We start from the raw sequence: 15,813 nt of genomic DNA on the forward strand, positions 1-15,813 counted from the left end.
TAGGTTAAAGAAAATAGTGTTCCTGTTGTATTCCATGGTTTCATTATTTACTTTTAACTTTTCAAGAGATAATACAGTCATAAGGTTAAATATTCAAAAGGCACAAAGTCTTAGTACATAGAGCATGCTTATTCAGTGTTAGCACTTTACAATCAATCCTCAAGTACTTAGGCGGTAGATACTATTATCCCCATTTTGCAGATGAAGATATTGAGGAACGAAGAGGTTTGTTAATTTGACAAAGTCAAATTGCTAGGAAGAGGCAGAGTGAGGACTCCAACCCAGGCTGTGTGGCTCCAGAGTCTATATTCAGGCTGAGCTCGTCCTCACTATACTGTTTGGACGAATGTGGATTAAATGGCGTCTTCCCTGTGCTCTGTGTGAAGGTATGCAGTAAAAAGTCTACTGCTTACTTCTGTCCCTCAACAAACCAGCTTCCTACTCTGGGCACAACCAGTCTTACAAGTCATTATATATCTTTCTAGAAATACTCAATGCATACATAAAAAAAGCCAGAATTTTTCCTGTTTTTCTTTTCTTTAATATATATGGTAGCATTGTACGTGCAACTTTATTGGACCCCGCCTCTGCCCTGCAGTTGGGCCCTGCAGTCCTTTGCTCCAACCATGCCCCCACATACTAGCCTGTACCCTTCTCTTTTAGAGATAATATTTTATAACCAAAGACAAGTGTAGCTTTTTAATTTTGGCTTTTTTATTTTGCAAACAAAAGAGTTTACAGAATCATGCTTTTGACCACTGGGTAGGAAAATAGAATTATTACCTTATCTTTGTACTATTTAAATGGATGTAGAATTAATTAATATGTAAGGCAGTGTGTTTAGTATTTACTTCGAAATTAATTCATTTATCTGTTCTTAGTATACAGTTTCCCTGGGGTAGGAGGAGGGAAGATGAAGGAAATCGTACCGTTAGGAAAATATAGGAAATCATGTTGATGCAAGTTAGCTTTCAGTAAAACCATTATTCATTTCATTAGTCTTGGAATATAGTAAAGAATGTTAACTGTTTTGGTAATGCTGCAAGAGCATGAAAGAATTAGCTCGGTGAATATTGAATTGAAAGTATGTAACAGAGATACACATCAAAACACTCTCTCTCTCTTTTTCTTAGGACAGGTAGTTTCTAGAGACCAAAAAAGAATGAGTAGTTCTCTTTTAAGCATTAAAGGAGCTGTTTTGGAGAATATGGTCCATATTTAGAGACTCTGAGTTTTTAAAGTGTAGAAAGGGAAGAACCTATTAATAATAACAACAAAATTGGGGAAGCTAGCCAGGGGTGGAATCCTGATTGGTACAGTGACCTTCCCTCTCAGTGTCCCTCTTGCCTCAAAAGAACTTGTACTTTTCCTCTGTAAATTTTGTTAGCATCTTTTGAAAGTTTCTTCTGTTAGTTAAAGATGGGTTTATATTAAGAAGCATGCTTGTCAAAGTATAGAGTATATCTAGATGGGTTAAGGGATGCATGCAGTAATGTAGATTGATTCATTAAGATTGCTTTCCTTAGTTCCTGGCTGAGATCATCCCAATTCTCAAATACACTGTGTACACTTAATAGATAATTGGGGATTATAGTATGTAAGAATTGGAAGGATGAGACCTTGAGGGATAATTTTAGCCCCAACCCACTGTTTTATTGAAGAGGAAACACTGGACTAATAGGTGCAGGGGTGATGAGTAGATGCCTAAAACCCAGGCGTCCTGGTGTCCCGCACGGCGCTCCACTGTGCCGTCCATGCAGTAGTGGTCCCTGAGCAGTGGGGAGTGGTGATCTCTCTGTGTGTGCTGTGCACAAACTTCACCTGTTCCAGACCACTACCTGACAGGATGCTGAACTCAAGAAGAAAGGAAGGAATTCTGTCTTTTCTCTTCTGTACTTCACAGTTCCCTGTTACTCATAGCACCCAAACCTCAGGCTGTATTGTGATTCATATTAATAAGTCTTGTCATTGCTATGTGAACACATTATATAAAGACTTAGATAGTTTTAGCTTGTGACCCTCGCAACCATTACAGTATTATTTCAGTGGGTGAAAAGACAAGCTCTGAGTTACAAACAACCTACTTACACGTAAACTTTGACAGTCATCTTTGTTAGGGATAGGCCATATTCGGGATAATGCAGGGGAAATGAATATTACTTATTCCAGACTTCTGACCTTCCCTTAGACATAGTAAGCATTACATTTGTCAACAATCTCTTATCTTGAGATTCCAAAATCCTAAAATCTGTGAAAAAATTTTTGGAACTGACCTGAAGTTATGTGAGGCTATTCCTAGTCTCTGTCTAATTTACTTAGCATAAATGGTGAAATATTAATTTGTTTGATTTTGAGGGTTTGATTATATCTCAGATCCTGGAGGAGGCATTATATAATATGTGGTATAAGCTTCTTTCTAACATATAAACAATTCTGAATTCTGAAACATCTGGCCCCAAAGATCGCAGTTAAAGGATTGTGCATCTGAACTTATCTTCAAGTTACGCTTTACAGTTTTAAACTTAATTTCATTTTACTGTCTGTTTTTCCCAACATTCTTGTGAGAAAGATAGAGCTTATACATTTTGGGAAAACTGAGCACTGGAGTAAGTGCTTCCCTAAAGTCATCCAGGTTGAAGGTGGCACAGATAATGTTAGAAGCTCTGTTTGCCCTGGTGAATACTAATCCATGTCCCAATAATCACCCCCATTAATGTGGACTTAACCACCTCATCCTTTAAGTTCTCCATGAGCCATATAGATAATTATCTCATAACCAGTATAGTTTACTTACTTATTTGTATGTTGGCCTTCCCATATCAGACTTGTAAGCATTTTGAGGTAGGAACTAGATTTAGGTAATTCCTCTTCCTGGGTATCTTTCATGGTACTTAGGTCAAGCCAGGTGCTAAACGTATGTGGAAGGAATGAATGCAGTAGTGTGCTTGTGGACCCATGTTACAGTGCTCTTTCCATGCCATGCTGCTGATTCTAAGGATTTATTCTTTCATTCCACACATGTATTTTACAAAAGGAATAAAGGATTTACATATCATGTACTTCTTTAAGGACAAAAAAAGTTGCAGGCAACATCCAATATAAATTTCTTTGGGTAAAATAGCAGTGGGATACATTTAATTGGAATCAGTTTTAAATTATATCTTTAGATTAGCATTATGTATTAAAGCTTCTGATGAGAATTGGAATCTTTAAGCATTTTCATGCTGTACACTTGACCATAGGACAAGAATCCCCTGATAAATTTCTAAGTTGGTCTTTTGAAACTGAACCAAGCAATTTGTACAGCTAAGACTGTATCATTACAAAATAGGAAAGTCTATTAATTTGCAAATTACTTTTCCTGTAGCCATCTTCCTGAAAGTACTAACCTAGCAAAAAAAAAAGCAAAAAACAAAATCTGTTATTGCCATCTATTTATATAACTTTTTCTTGAAATAAATAGCGTGTTACAGGTGGAAAAATAATGTGCATTTTGTACAGACAGGGTGTGAACTCTGATTGCCATCTCAAGCATAGTTTTCCATTTCCCTCCATCCCTAGTTTTCTTTTACTTTCATGTAATAATCATTGGGTTCTCCTCATTATTCTTGAACAAATCTTTTGAGAGGGTTTCTGTTTGCATTTAGAAACATTTTTGAGAAAGAAAAGAAGAGTGGTGGGAACTGGTAGAAAAAAGAACATAGAATAGGGTTTAAGAGTAGCTGGAAAATGTCATAATATAGTAAGTTTTATTGGAGCAGGAGTTATGATTTGTTCACTTCTTTACACCAGGGCCTGGAAGAATGCTTAGCACATCGTAGTCATGCCGGAGCTACTTATTAAATGGATAGTTATTTGCCAGTTTTCATTGGATCATTATTGGTGTTGTTAGGTTTTTGTGTGTTTTTTTTTTTTTACTTTTTGTTTTGTTTTATTTTCCCTTTTCTGGGACCATTTAAAGTTCCCTGCGCTACCTAACTCTAAACATTCACATTCGTATCACAGACTGTTCTTTACACTGTTCATGTGAACTGATTTTTGACTACGTGGGTTGTTTCCTCATGGGAGAGTAAGAGGAGAAACATTTCTGAAGTATTCTGCCATAGATCATGTTTCAGCATGGGTATGCATGAGCCCACCCAGGTCTAGCCTGATTCCTGTAAAAGTGCAAGGGAGACATCAAACACGAGCACTAGAACTGGTCTTGGAGGATGTAGCAAATCACTCCACAAGTCATACGACTGTTCTCATTCTTATCAGCCATGAGCCCTTGAAGCCCTGAGTATGTGAGTCAGTACCATTTCTCCATTTGCCCTGAAAATGGTTTTCTCAAACAGCTTCAGTTCTCTCCTATAACAAGGTCGGATCGTGTCATTCCCTTCCTCCAAAAGTAGGAATGGTACATGCACACTGCTTGGAGCACACGGGTTCCTTGGCATAGCATTTGAGGTCCTCCACAGGTAGTTCTAAGCTGTCTTCCTGTCTTATTTCCTGGGTAATTCTTCTGCAGCAAACATAATCCAACCGCCCAAAACTTCGACTTTGTACCATTTGACTCTTCAGGCTGTGCTGTGCCCTTGGTCTGCAGTGACTTTCCACCTTGTTCCTTGTTATGTCTGATCCTTGCCATTCCTCCTGACTTCGTTAGTTCAAATATTGCTTCTTCCAGGCATTTCTCATTTCTTCTCTTGCTTTCTGTATTCTGCCCTGCCCTCTTGTTTTCTTGTAGTTATATACATGATTGTGTCTTCTACATGTTAAGTTCCTTGAGAATAGGGATTTACATGCTTCTTTGTCATTGTGTTCCTGAGTGCTGGCATTCTTTGGCCTTCCCTGGCCTGTAGCCACGTGACTCCATTCTCCGTCTCTGTCATCATGTAGCCACCTTGCCATTGTGTTGGTGCCATTTTTCCCTCTTACGAGGGTGCCGCTCATTGGATTAATCCTCATGTAATATCCTAATCTCGTATGACCTCATCTTAACCTGCTTACATCTGCAAAGACCCTGTTTCCAAACAGTGGTCATATTCATAGGTACTAGGAATTAGGAATCAAAGATATCTTTCTGGGGGGTTACAGTTCTCCACAACACACGGTTACATGTATTTTAAAGAGAATTCTGTTTTCTCTTCTTAAAATCATTTGAACTATTGCTTGCTGCCTTTTGGGTAAATAATTTGGACTTTGGTCACTTGCTTCCAGTTCCTGATGAGTAGTTCCAGAAATAAGACCAGGCTTCAGTTCCAATCAGGGAAATCTTAGCATCATGGAGTTTGAAAACCTAAAAGGGCCCATACAAGCTTTTTTGTTTAAAATTTACAGTAAGAAAATGTAGACAAATCATGTTATTTTCTTATGCCTCAGGTCATACAGCTGTGACCATAAAGTAGATAATACTGTGTCCCATGATGCCAGGAGTAGTGTTCTTCCCTTGCTTTCAACAAAAGCGAAGACGAGGTAGCTCAGATTACAGTTAATGTCTTTAAAATAGATATTTTAAGGCAAAAGCCCAAGGCTTTTTATGCCTTTTTGAATCATGTGAGAGTTACCCTCAATCATAGAGCCATTTGCCCTTAATAAAGCACCAGGAACACAGTCGGTGTTCATAGAAGCTCCACATTAACTGTTGGTTAAATGTTGAAGTGAATGTGAACATGAAGAGAATAGATGTAGCATGTGAGTACAAATAAATCAAGCCCTGGATATGGAGGATGGTAGGGAAGATAGCTGAGAGTGTTCTGGGAGATTTCCATGGATTTTCTCCTTTAATCTTCCCAACATGCCTGCAGGTGCTGTGGGTTGGCGGTGGGGGTGCAGTGGGGGAATGAATTTCCCAAGGCTGCACAACCAGTGGGAGGCAGAGCTGAGATTTGGTCCCAGGCCTGTCTTACTCTAAAGCGCTCATGTCATCTTTTTCCTGCCTGTATTTCCTTTACCAAATCACTCAACTATAATTTCCTCTGCTAATATTAGTGATGGTAAATGTCAAGATTATAATTAAATGTTAAACCAAAGACAGTATTCAGATGGAAGAAGGAGAATAATTTTCCTCATATTTTATAAAGTATTTTTTAAGGCACTTAGGTCAAAAGAGTGGACAATCTGACATATATACTTTTTCCTTCCCATTTCTTTTAGTTCCATCTTTTTAAAACTGAAAAATAACATGATACATTTAATAAGGTATTATAAGCATTATTAAGTCTTAGCTCTCAACATAGGCTGTCCTCAGCCTCATTGACATCTGAGTCAGTGTTACCCCTAAAAAATAAAATTGAACAACTTGCTTTGTAAATTATAATGTATTTTGGCAAAATGTAATTGTTGGGACAAAACAGACTGAACGAGAAAACATAACACTATGAAATCTTTGTTGATTTTCCATTTTTAATAACTCCAACCTGTTTGAATAATTTTAGAGGTGGTTTTTAATGATCTTGAGTAATTTTAAAATTGAGTGGCTTGGGGCATGGTCCTCAGGACTTCTTTGATTTTCAGTGACAGAAAAGTAACTCCAGGAATAGCCCTCATTCAGGAGTAGCCAGCTTCAGTTGCCAACAGAAATCTGTCTCATTCCGTTGCTCACCTCTGCTTTCCTCCAAGTTGACTTCATTTTCAGATAGGCTGTCACCTCATAATGGCAAAAAATAGGTGCCAGCAACTCCAGGGTTACCGTTTACCAGTCGAGCAACTAAGTCCAGGGACTGGTTCTCACAGGCTAGCTGCAGATCATGGGGTCATGTCTGCTTGGTTAGTCCTGGAAAAATGGATGGCCTCTGCACAGGCTGTGATTGGGTACCAGACACTGTATTCGTTTTTTAGAAACTCATAGCATTAACATTTCTCTTAAGTAATTACTGTTTTAGAGCATTTACTGTGTGTCCACATCTATGGAAAGCACTTTACATGCTTCATTTGATTCCTGTAGCAGCCTTGTGAGGTTGGCATTAACATGCTCATTGTGCTTCTGAAGAAATGGGAGCTCAGGGAACTTGGATTTGAATCCAGACGCATCCGACTTCACTTCACTTATACTGCCTCTTAATTCTACAGTCTGCTCTGGTCAGTCTGTCTGCCAAGCCATCCACCACCCATCCCTTCAGAACTGCTCTGCCTCCAGCGTTCTCTAAGCAGTTGGCACCTCTTTGATCTTAGGTACCCACCCAGTCTCCCACTAAACCTCACCAATTCTGGGCCTCCTGACCACATCTTCACTACTTATCCCCTTTCCTCTGCCTCCATAGCTACCACTACAGCCTTCATTATGAAGGGCCTAAATTCATAATAAATTCTATGTGGACTTCCTGTTTCCAGTCTTAATCTGTCCCACCCTTGTTTTCTGTAGAGGAGCCAGAGAACTTTTAAAAAGTGTAGACTTGGGTTTATCCAATTCTGTTCACTTTGGCTCCTTACTGTTTAGGGCCTGGCGCCCGCCCCTGCACGCCCTCTCAGCCTGCCCAGCCTCCCCTTGCTCTCTCACTCTTTTTTTTCTTTATTGCATCAATCCTACATTTTGCCATGCCTCTCCCTCTTCCTATTGTGCTCTATTTAACCCTTAACTTCTTCAAGTTTAAATGTCACTTCCTCAGATCCCTAGGAACATCCCTACCACCCCCCCTCACCCCTTAAAACTGAAAATATGAGGCTTGTACCACATCGTTTATTTTTCCTTTGTGCATCTCGGGCAATCTGTAGTTGTATATGATTGTTAGCCCAGTGTTCCCCACTGAACCATGTTCTCCATGAGGGCAGCGACCAATCTGTTTAGTTAACCAACTGCTGACCGGAGCGCCTGGAGTCCCACAGGCACTCCAATGTGTGCTGAGTGGATTAACAGACTAATAACTGAATAGGCCTAAAGCAGTGTGTTTTAAATGATGACTCTTCCTATAGATCTTTCGTTTTGATTTCATTTATTACTCAAGAACAAACCTACGTTTCAAGCAGTATTATCCCAGAGGCTTTGGGTTGGCTTAGGAATAAGCCATGCTTCCTTTATTGCTGATTGTTATTTTTAGCAATTCAGATGCTGTACAATGACGGACTTTGTTTTTAAAACTTTTATATCAGAGCCAGGCATAACAGGAAAATGCTAAATTTTAGGGTATGCAATTCCTTTCGATTTGAGCTGAGCTGGCAATGTGGGAGGGGACAGGGAAGGACTCACCTCTCTTGTTCCAAATGGTTGTCTGCCCAATGACCCAGAAGCTCAACTATTCCTGCACCTCAGCTGTGCTGTCCCCAGGACACAGGCATCCACAACTGAGGCATCTCCACACATCCCTGTGATTTCTGCCTGCCAGTGTTGCCCAAAATGGCTTTGAAAGGAGAAGCTGTCACTCCAGTGATTTATTTAGAAGTCTTCCCAGCCTTCGTCATGAACCCATTGGAGTTCACAGATAAGGCTCTCCTCCCCAGGCCTGATGGGGTCAATATCTCTGCACCCCGACATGACGCGGACACATGGGCTGGGAAACTCACCTCTCCATGATCAGTCCAAGTGTTGCAGGTAACAACTTATTTTTCCCTTTTTGATCCACAGTTGGTCATGTTCAGAGTTTGACCTGAATGAGATTCGCCTGATAGTTTACCAGGACTGTGAAAGGAGGGGCAGACAAGTCCTGTTTGATTCTAAAGCTGTTCACAAGATTGAAGAGGTGGCAGCTCAGGTATGAAATGCTGATTTGCTTTCGTCTTTTTTGTATGTACTTTTAACCACCTCTCTGATCAATCATTTATTAATCCATACTTAGAATTATTAATCCATAATTCTTTCTGGGCTATATTGTACAGTGCCATTACCAGTTCAGAAGAAACATAACCAAAGTCCCCTTCCCCCTGCCACATTTGTGTACTCTTTAATATAACAGGTGAAACTACTACCAAGTAATCATGACAGATGCTCAGCACTGTATTGTAAATACTACTAGAGGTGAATTTGCTGGTGATTTGCAAACCAGTATTTTGATGCCAAATATGTACTCTGTAAGGGGAGAACTGAGAACTCTAAAATGATGAAGTGTTATCCTGAAGGGAACTTAATAGGTCATTCTGTCTGTTACTTCTCATAGATCGTAAGAGGTATTACATAGCACTGGGTTAAACAAAAATTAAATAGCTTTCCTCATTACAGGGCTTCAGTGGGCTAACCTGCATTGTCATCTTTGAAAGGCAGTGCATTACAAACCTATCTGACCAAGACAGCATTTGTATTTATTTCCTTTTCTTGGTAGAGGGTGGGATGGTGGTTGGTGGAGTGGGGCACAGTGGGGAGGCCCTGGGGGTGGATAAAGCGAAGACTTGAAAGGAGCCAGAATGGGAAAGGGTCATGTCCAGGTGAGGGGCAGTCTGTCCCCCTTGGGTCTTCTGGATGGCAGCCCAGGAGACCTCTGAGTTGTCCCCTTTAGACTTCTCTTTCTCTTTTCAGTAGTTATTCAGTTGTCTACAAATTAAACAAATCCTTCTTATATTCATTCTTTTCATGTTCAATAACTTGCTACCCATACTGACCACATTCTGGCAGTTTACAGAATGTGTAGCTAAGTAAGTGAGTCGTTTATGCCACAGGCTTTGTCTTATCAGGGGCAAGGGGCTGTTTTCCTGCTTTTGACGAGGATTATTTCTGCAGGAAGGAAGCATTTGGTAAAGGCAATTTAGTTAGGTGGATTCCATAGTGCTTTAAAGTGGAAGTCTGCCAGGTAGCTAATCATTACAGTAGTTGTTGGGCTTGTTAGGTAGGTGGGGGGCTGGGGGTAGCTCTCAGGTGATTCATCTGTAGGCTTTAGTAGTAGATGTATATCAAAGTTTAGGTAAGCCAGCACTTGACCTTCTGGTGGACAGGACATGTTTTCCCCTTGATTTCCCACATCATTTCCCGTGTCCCTGAAGACTTTGCACAGATGGTTTAGTTGGAACACCCACACTCCTAATGGTGCTAACAGGTAACAGGAAAAAAATTCTCACCGGTTTTCAAAAGGAACTGGAATTTCCCTATATCAGAGCAGTGATGACACTGGAATCTGGCATGTAAGCTTTCTTGGAAGCACTCCTCTATTCAAAGTCAGCTAGGTGCAGGGAGGTTTGTAATTTGCCCAAAACTACAAAAAGAGCCCCGTTGGTGCTCTGCTCCATGTAGCAGGTGCTGTCTCCAATTATAGATGACCTAGTATGTTATACCCCAGCCAAAGGGTCCAGAAGTCTGGAAGGCAGATGTAAACTCTGTGTCACTTGAGGCCTCTAAGAGACTGTTTCTGCTTCCATGGTATGAGTAACAGCTAGATCAGAAGAGGATGTGAGGGAGTGCCATATGCCCAGGAATAACTGAGCACAGCTTTGAATGCCATCGCTGCTGGAGGGACTGTTATGGACCAGTAGTTTGTGTTTTCCTTACATTCCTGTCCCATTTTCAGCTCCCCAGTCCCTTGGCAAGCACAAAACGTCATGAGTTTGTATCAGGCACATGACTGCATGCATTTGCATTAGACCACCATTGTGACTGTCACGTTGGAGATTAGATAAGCTGCAGTTGCATTCATGTTTTTTCAAGCAAAAGCTGCACACACAAAAGAAAACAAATAAGCCTCAGAATAGAAACAACTTATTACAGAGGACACAGGATATTCTATAGGGAGTAATATAGTTTGGTGTAGTAGGAAGGGAAAAATTAACAAAGTGTATCTTTATACCTTTTATGTCACTGTCAAAAGAATTAGCAGTGAACTCTAATTAGGGAATATACAGTACATAATTCTCTATTATCCCTAATCTTTAAAGGCCATATTTCCATCACATGATGTATAATTTGTGGGAGCTCTTATTTCAGAGTTTTGGCTTCACCTTTCATACACTTGACCTCCGGATTTCTTTCGTATTTGCAAAGGAATGCTAGAGGAGGTATGTCATTAAAAACACAAGCCCAGTCTTTCATTATTAATAGTTTTGCTTCCTGAGTTCCATTTGCTTGATAAAAACTAAAATTTGAAGCAGTGTCTTCTCCTCATCAATTTTATAGATGATAACTCTACCTAGCAATAAAAACTCTTAGCAAAACAGGGATCAGATCTCACTGATGGTTTCAGGATATGAATTGAAATACAAATCATAGTTGAATTATTTAAGGGGGTTAAAGTCTTGCTACCTAGCCTACCAACTTCTGTCTAGTACTGTTTATCAGCATCCCCTCATCCCAAATACTACAGACTCTGAGGAACCACATTTCTAAACTCATTAAAAAAGAAAAAAGATGTTCCCAGTGTACTATACGTCTTATGTACAACATAACAGAGGGATTTAGCAAAGGTGTCTGCATTGAATGCATTGAAGAATTTGTTGAGGAAGCCTGATGCACTTAGCAGTACTTTACCCTGCCTGTCTGTCCTCTCCCAGGAAATGGAGGATGTCCCTATTAAGACGCCAGCCAAGTGCTGTCATGGCAGCAGCAGCGGGAGCAGCTTCTCTTCCCACAGTTCTGGAGGGTCTTCACAACATGCAAAGGAGCAGCTTCCAAAGTACCAGGTAGAACCGTCCCTTCTGTGGAAAACCCCATGGGACTAAAGTCATTTACTGTAATTTCTCCATGGGGAATAATGCCTGTTTGAGGGTTCTGCTCCAGGAATAAAAGAACAAGGATTTTAAAACGTGCTCTGAAATGTTTCATGTCAGTGCGTTTTCACAGTTAGCTTTTATCTCTCAGTGAAAATTATAACCTGAGCAGAAGTGATCCAGCAAAATACATATCAGATGAGGAAGAAATATGCAAATGAGGGAAACCCTTTGTTGTCAGAACCAGATTAATAAACGTGTATTTTCCAGTTTTGTTATAAGAACTCTAAGGATTCTTGCCTCTAGAAGAAGGAGAACCTTGTACAGGGAGAAGGAAGAAATGGAAAGATCTAACTCGAGTGTGGAGAATAAAGGACTGGTAGCATTTTCTGCATTGTGTGTGTGTGTGTGTGTGTGTGTGTGTGTGTGGCAGGTAGAAGATAGAGATTAGAGTTATCAGGAAGTGTTGGCTAACTAGATAGAAGAGAAGAATGTTTCATAAATATTGAATAGCAGAAGGATATTACCTGATGGAGGTTATATCAGTTTTTTTGTTCATGTTGAATTTTGTCTAGCAACTACTGGATTGCTAGACAAACAAAGCCAGGTAAATTACCAGCAGCCACACGGGTCTATAGAACTTGGTTAATTTCATGGTCCAGATTTGTGCCATGCACTTGCCCTTACAGCACAGTGCTTCTGGGTGTCAAAACACTTTGTGATTTAAAAAGTACAGAGTGAAATTTTCATCCAGAGTGAGACTCACAGTTGGCATGTGGACCTTGTATCTAAGAAAAAGCAGATTATAAAATGAAGATGGTGGGTGGAAGTTAAAGAATGTGAAAGCCAGGTAGTTTCTGTCTGCATGTGTTGAGAAGTTGGTGTGAGCTATAACCAAGCAGAGAGGTGCCTAGTTCAACAAGGCTGATAGATTTATATTTCTCTTTCCTCCTTTGCAACATGTGTAAGTACATATATGTGTGTGTGTGTGTGCGAATGTATTTGGAGTTAAAAATAAAGTGATTGAGAAGAGAGTTAGGATGATTTCCATGTTTTTGCTTGGGTGGAGAGCATAATAGCAGAGAACCTGGCTGGTGGCCCGAGTCATAGAGAGAGGGTTGTCTTGCTGGGGCCAGGCTGTGCTCACATGCTGGGGGCACATTGTTCTGGTTGACACTCATATCTGTCATGCTCATCAGTGTGTCACTGACACTTAGGATATGTGCTTAGAGTCCTATATCCAAATACATTCATTCACATACCACGATATATTTATAATATTCAAATATATATGAATGAATGTTTGGATATAGGATTCTAGAGCTAAAGAAGAGGTGTGGGATTATTGATAAAAGATGTGGTGGGTATTTCTATGTAAAGAGTAATAAAATCGTCAAGACTTTGAGACTGCAGACAATGAGGAGGAAGTGCCCTCTGAGGAGCAGCCCTGTTCAAGGGATGATCTAGGAAAGAAGAGACTCAGAGAGTAATTAAGAGCATCAGATATCGTGAGAGACATTAAGAAAGCAAACTGACAAGTAAGTGTGCATTGAATTTGACAGGAAGGCAAAGGTCACCACGTGAGCAGCTTGAACAGACGAGGCTATGATAGGTTAGCAAGCAAATGAAAGTAGGGAAAGTGGAGGCAGCACAGGCCACCCTTTTGGATGACAAAAGGATGAGAAGGACTGGTCGGAAGGTAGAGGGGTCAGATATTTTTGAAATAGTTTTGTAGAACTTCAGAGGCATCAAGCCATCTGTTATCTTTTGGACTTTATCAGAACCCTGCCTGCACCAAATGGCGTTTTTGTTCAACATACAATTTTTTGGTTGAATGATACTGAACCGTATTTATTTTTAGAATGTGTTCTTCATACCAAGAGAAGAGTTACCCTATTTTTTTCCACAATTTAATCTTTCTATTTAGATTTTATAAATGGTGATAATGAAAGTATTCTTTTCCTGTAACAGGATAAAAAATAAACTTTGATGAAACACTTGGATTCCATATGAAGATATTGTATACAAGGAAGAAATCATGCATAATAATAATAATTTGGGGGAAATTAGGCAATCACCATTATTAATTAAGATTGTAAGATGATCAGTTGCCGCTTCGAAAACTACTTTTAATTACCCACTAAACTAAAGAGGGACCCAGAGATTAATAAATATTATTTTCTTTGTGTTGTACATTATGTTGTGCCACATAATAATTTTGGTTTTGGTTTCTCTCATGAATGGTAGTACACAAGACCAGCTTCTGATGTCAACATGCTGGGGGAAATGATGTTCGGCTCTGTCGCCATGAGTTACCAAGGCTCCACCTTGAAGATACACTACATACGGTGAGTGCAGGCCTCTGTTCTCCGAATTGTGAGAAGCCGAGTGGGGATGCCAACTCCTTAGTCTACAATGCATTTCTCTTCCTCCTTTTTTTCCAGTTCTCCTCCACAACTGATGATTAGTAAAGTCTTCTCTGCCAGAATGGGCAGCTTCTGTGGGAGTACAAACAAGTAAGTGTGGAATTTTTGCACCTGCCCCATTTTTTTAAGTGGCTATTTCTAGATATGATAATTCTTTGAGGGCCATAGACCTTTTGAAATGAGAAGCAGGATGACCCACCATTAACAAAGGGATTTTAAAAATGCCATTTTCCTGTAACCTAGTGATTCTGAAAAGGCCTTTGACTTTGTCAGGTGGCCTTACAGACAAATGACCATTTATCTGTATATTTAGGGTCTCCATCTGTCACCCACTGTGTTCCTGCTGCCAGTCTACAAGTTTTCATTCCCTAGAGAGTGAAAGTGAAAAAGTGTACATTAATAAGTTTATGCTATTTCCCCCATATTATTTTATCTTTTTTTTTAAGACTTGTTTGTTAGTTAACGTAATTATTTCTAAAGGAATGAGGTCCGTGATGAGTTTTTCCACTCTGCTGAGCACCTGTACGGCAGGCTGGGCTGTCTTTGCTTGCTGGTTGGTCAGCCCTCGTGTAGCCTCTGCGGTTAGTTGGAACATGGAGCCGTGCGACATTTTGATCTTTCACTCCTGAGTTTTCTTCCCTCTAATTTTATACTTCTGTGCAGGTTAAGAATACTGAAATGTCTAGGTTAACTCATTCTGGTACATTTGTCATATATTTTGAACTTTTCAAGCAGAAATAGTTCATGTATTTCGTATTTGAATAAAACAACAAAACATTTCTTATGCTTTGGTAACTTTGAAGAAAGGCTTATTATAAATTAAAGGGACTTTAAGGGGTCAAATGACAACTTTTTTTTTATACAAAGGAAGTGAAAAATATATTCCTTTGTAGATTTGAGTGCCATTAAGTCTGCTTACTTTCAACAAAATAATGAATTTACTTGTTGAACATTTAACACCAGACTGTCATGACAGTGGGAATTGTTCTTTATTTCTTGTGAGATATTGTTTTTCAGACCCTTGATATTACCTGGACATTTATTATGCTAACTCCCTATAATAGAATATCAAACTCAAATTTAAGTAAAAATTATTTTGGCCTTGCTATGCTCTATTATCTTCAAAGTCTTGGTACTTATTTTACTTGTTAATAAATACAATAAATTGTATCTTCTTTCCTCATATTTGTGTTTATGAGTAACTGACTTTTTAGATATTGTGAACTCAAGGTCCTATAAGGAATCATAATTTCTGTTAAATCCTCCTCCCAAAAAAAGTTGCTAAATTGCTCATAGATGTTAACTAAGAGTTAAAATTAATTTCATTTTGAAAGTTTATGTAAAATTACCCTTGAAATGAACAGTAACATCTTGGATGTCCATCACTAAAGCAAAATTTGGAAATCAATAGCAATATTCCAGGTGTCAGTCACAAAAGCAAAATTTATAGTTTGGTGGAAACTGTTAGGAATGTGTTGTTTAGTTTTATAGGTTGGACTACCTCCAGAAACCTTTTCTAGTCTTTTCCTCCAAAACATTCCACTAAATTGAATTCTCTTTGGTAGATGTGAGACTTTTTCATTTATAAAGAAAAGTCTGAATAACTGATAAGTTGCCTGTGATCTAGACTTTGTTAGAAAACAGCTTTATTCATCTTTTTGATGTTTTTCTACTCTCTCTTCCTTCCTGTCTCTGGATTTAGCTTGCAGGACAGCTTTGAATACATCAACCAGGATCCTAATTTGGGAAAACTGAACACAAATCAGAATAATTTGGGTCCTTGTCGTACCGGAAGTAACCTAGGTAAAACCAGTCGCATGAATGGGTTTCTCTGAGTACCACTATT

General features: G+C 39.4%; 1 protein-coding gene across 5 annotated transcripts in view; it reads left to right on the plus strand.

Annotated features, from left to right (window-relative positions):
• The window catches only part of FNIP2 (folliculin interacting protein 2), a 124,153-nt gene that overhangs the window by 42,672 nt on the left and 65,668 nt on the right, over positions 1 to 15,813 (plus strand). For all 5 annotated transcript variants that reach the window (XM_036887722.2, XM_036887723.2, XM_036887720.2 and 2 more), the window contains exons 2-6: positions 8,543 to 8,669; positions 11,386 to 11,514; positions 13,789 to 13,889; positions 13,986 to 14,057; positions 15,670 to 15,770. In XM_036887722.2, coding sequence (XP_036743617.2) covers positions 8,543 to 8,669; positions 11,386 to 11,514; positions 13,789 to 13,889; positions 13,986 to 14,057; positions 15,670 to 15,770 — 530 coding nt within the window. The remainder of the gene's footprint in view (positions 1 to 8,542; positions 8,670 to 11,385; positions 11,515 to 13,788; positions 13,890 to 13,985; positions 14,058 to 15,669; positions 15,771 to 15,813) is intronic.

Source organism: Manis pentadactyla, chromosome 1, assembly GCF_030020395.1.
Source record: "Manis pentadactyla isolate mManPen7 chromosome 1, mManPen7.hap1, whole genome shotgun sequence".
In the NCBI taxonomy this organism is placed as follows: Eukaryota; Metazoa; Chordata; class Mammalia; order Pholidota; family Manidae; genus Manis; species Manis pentadactyla.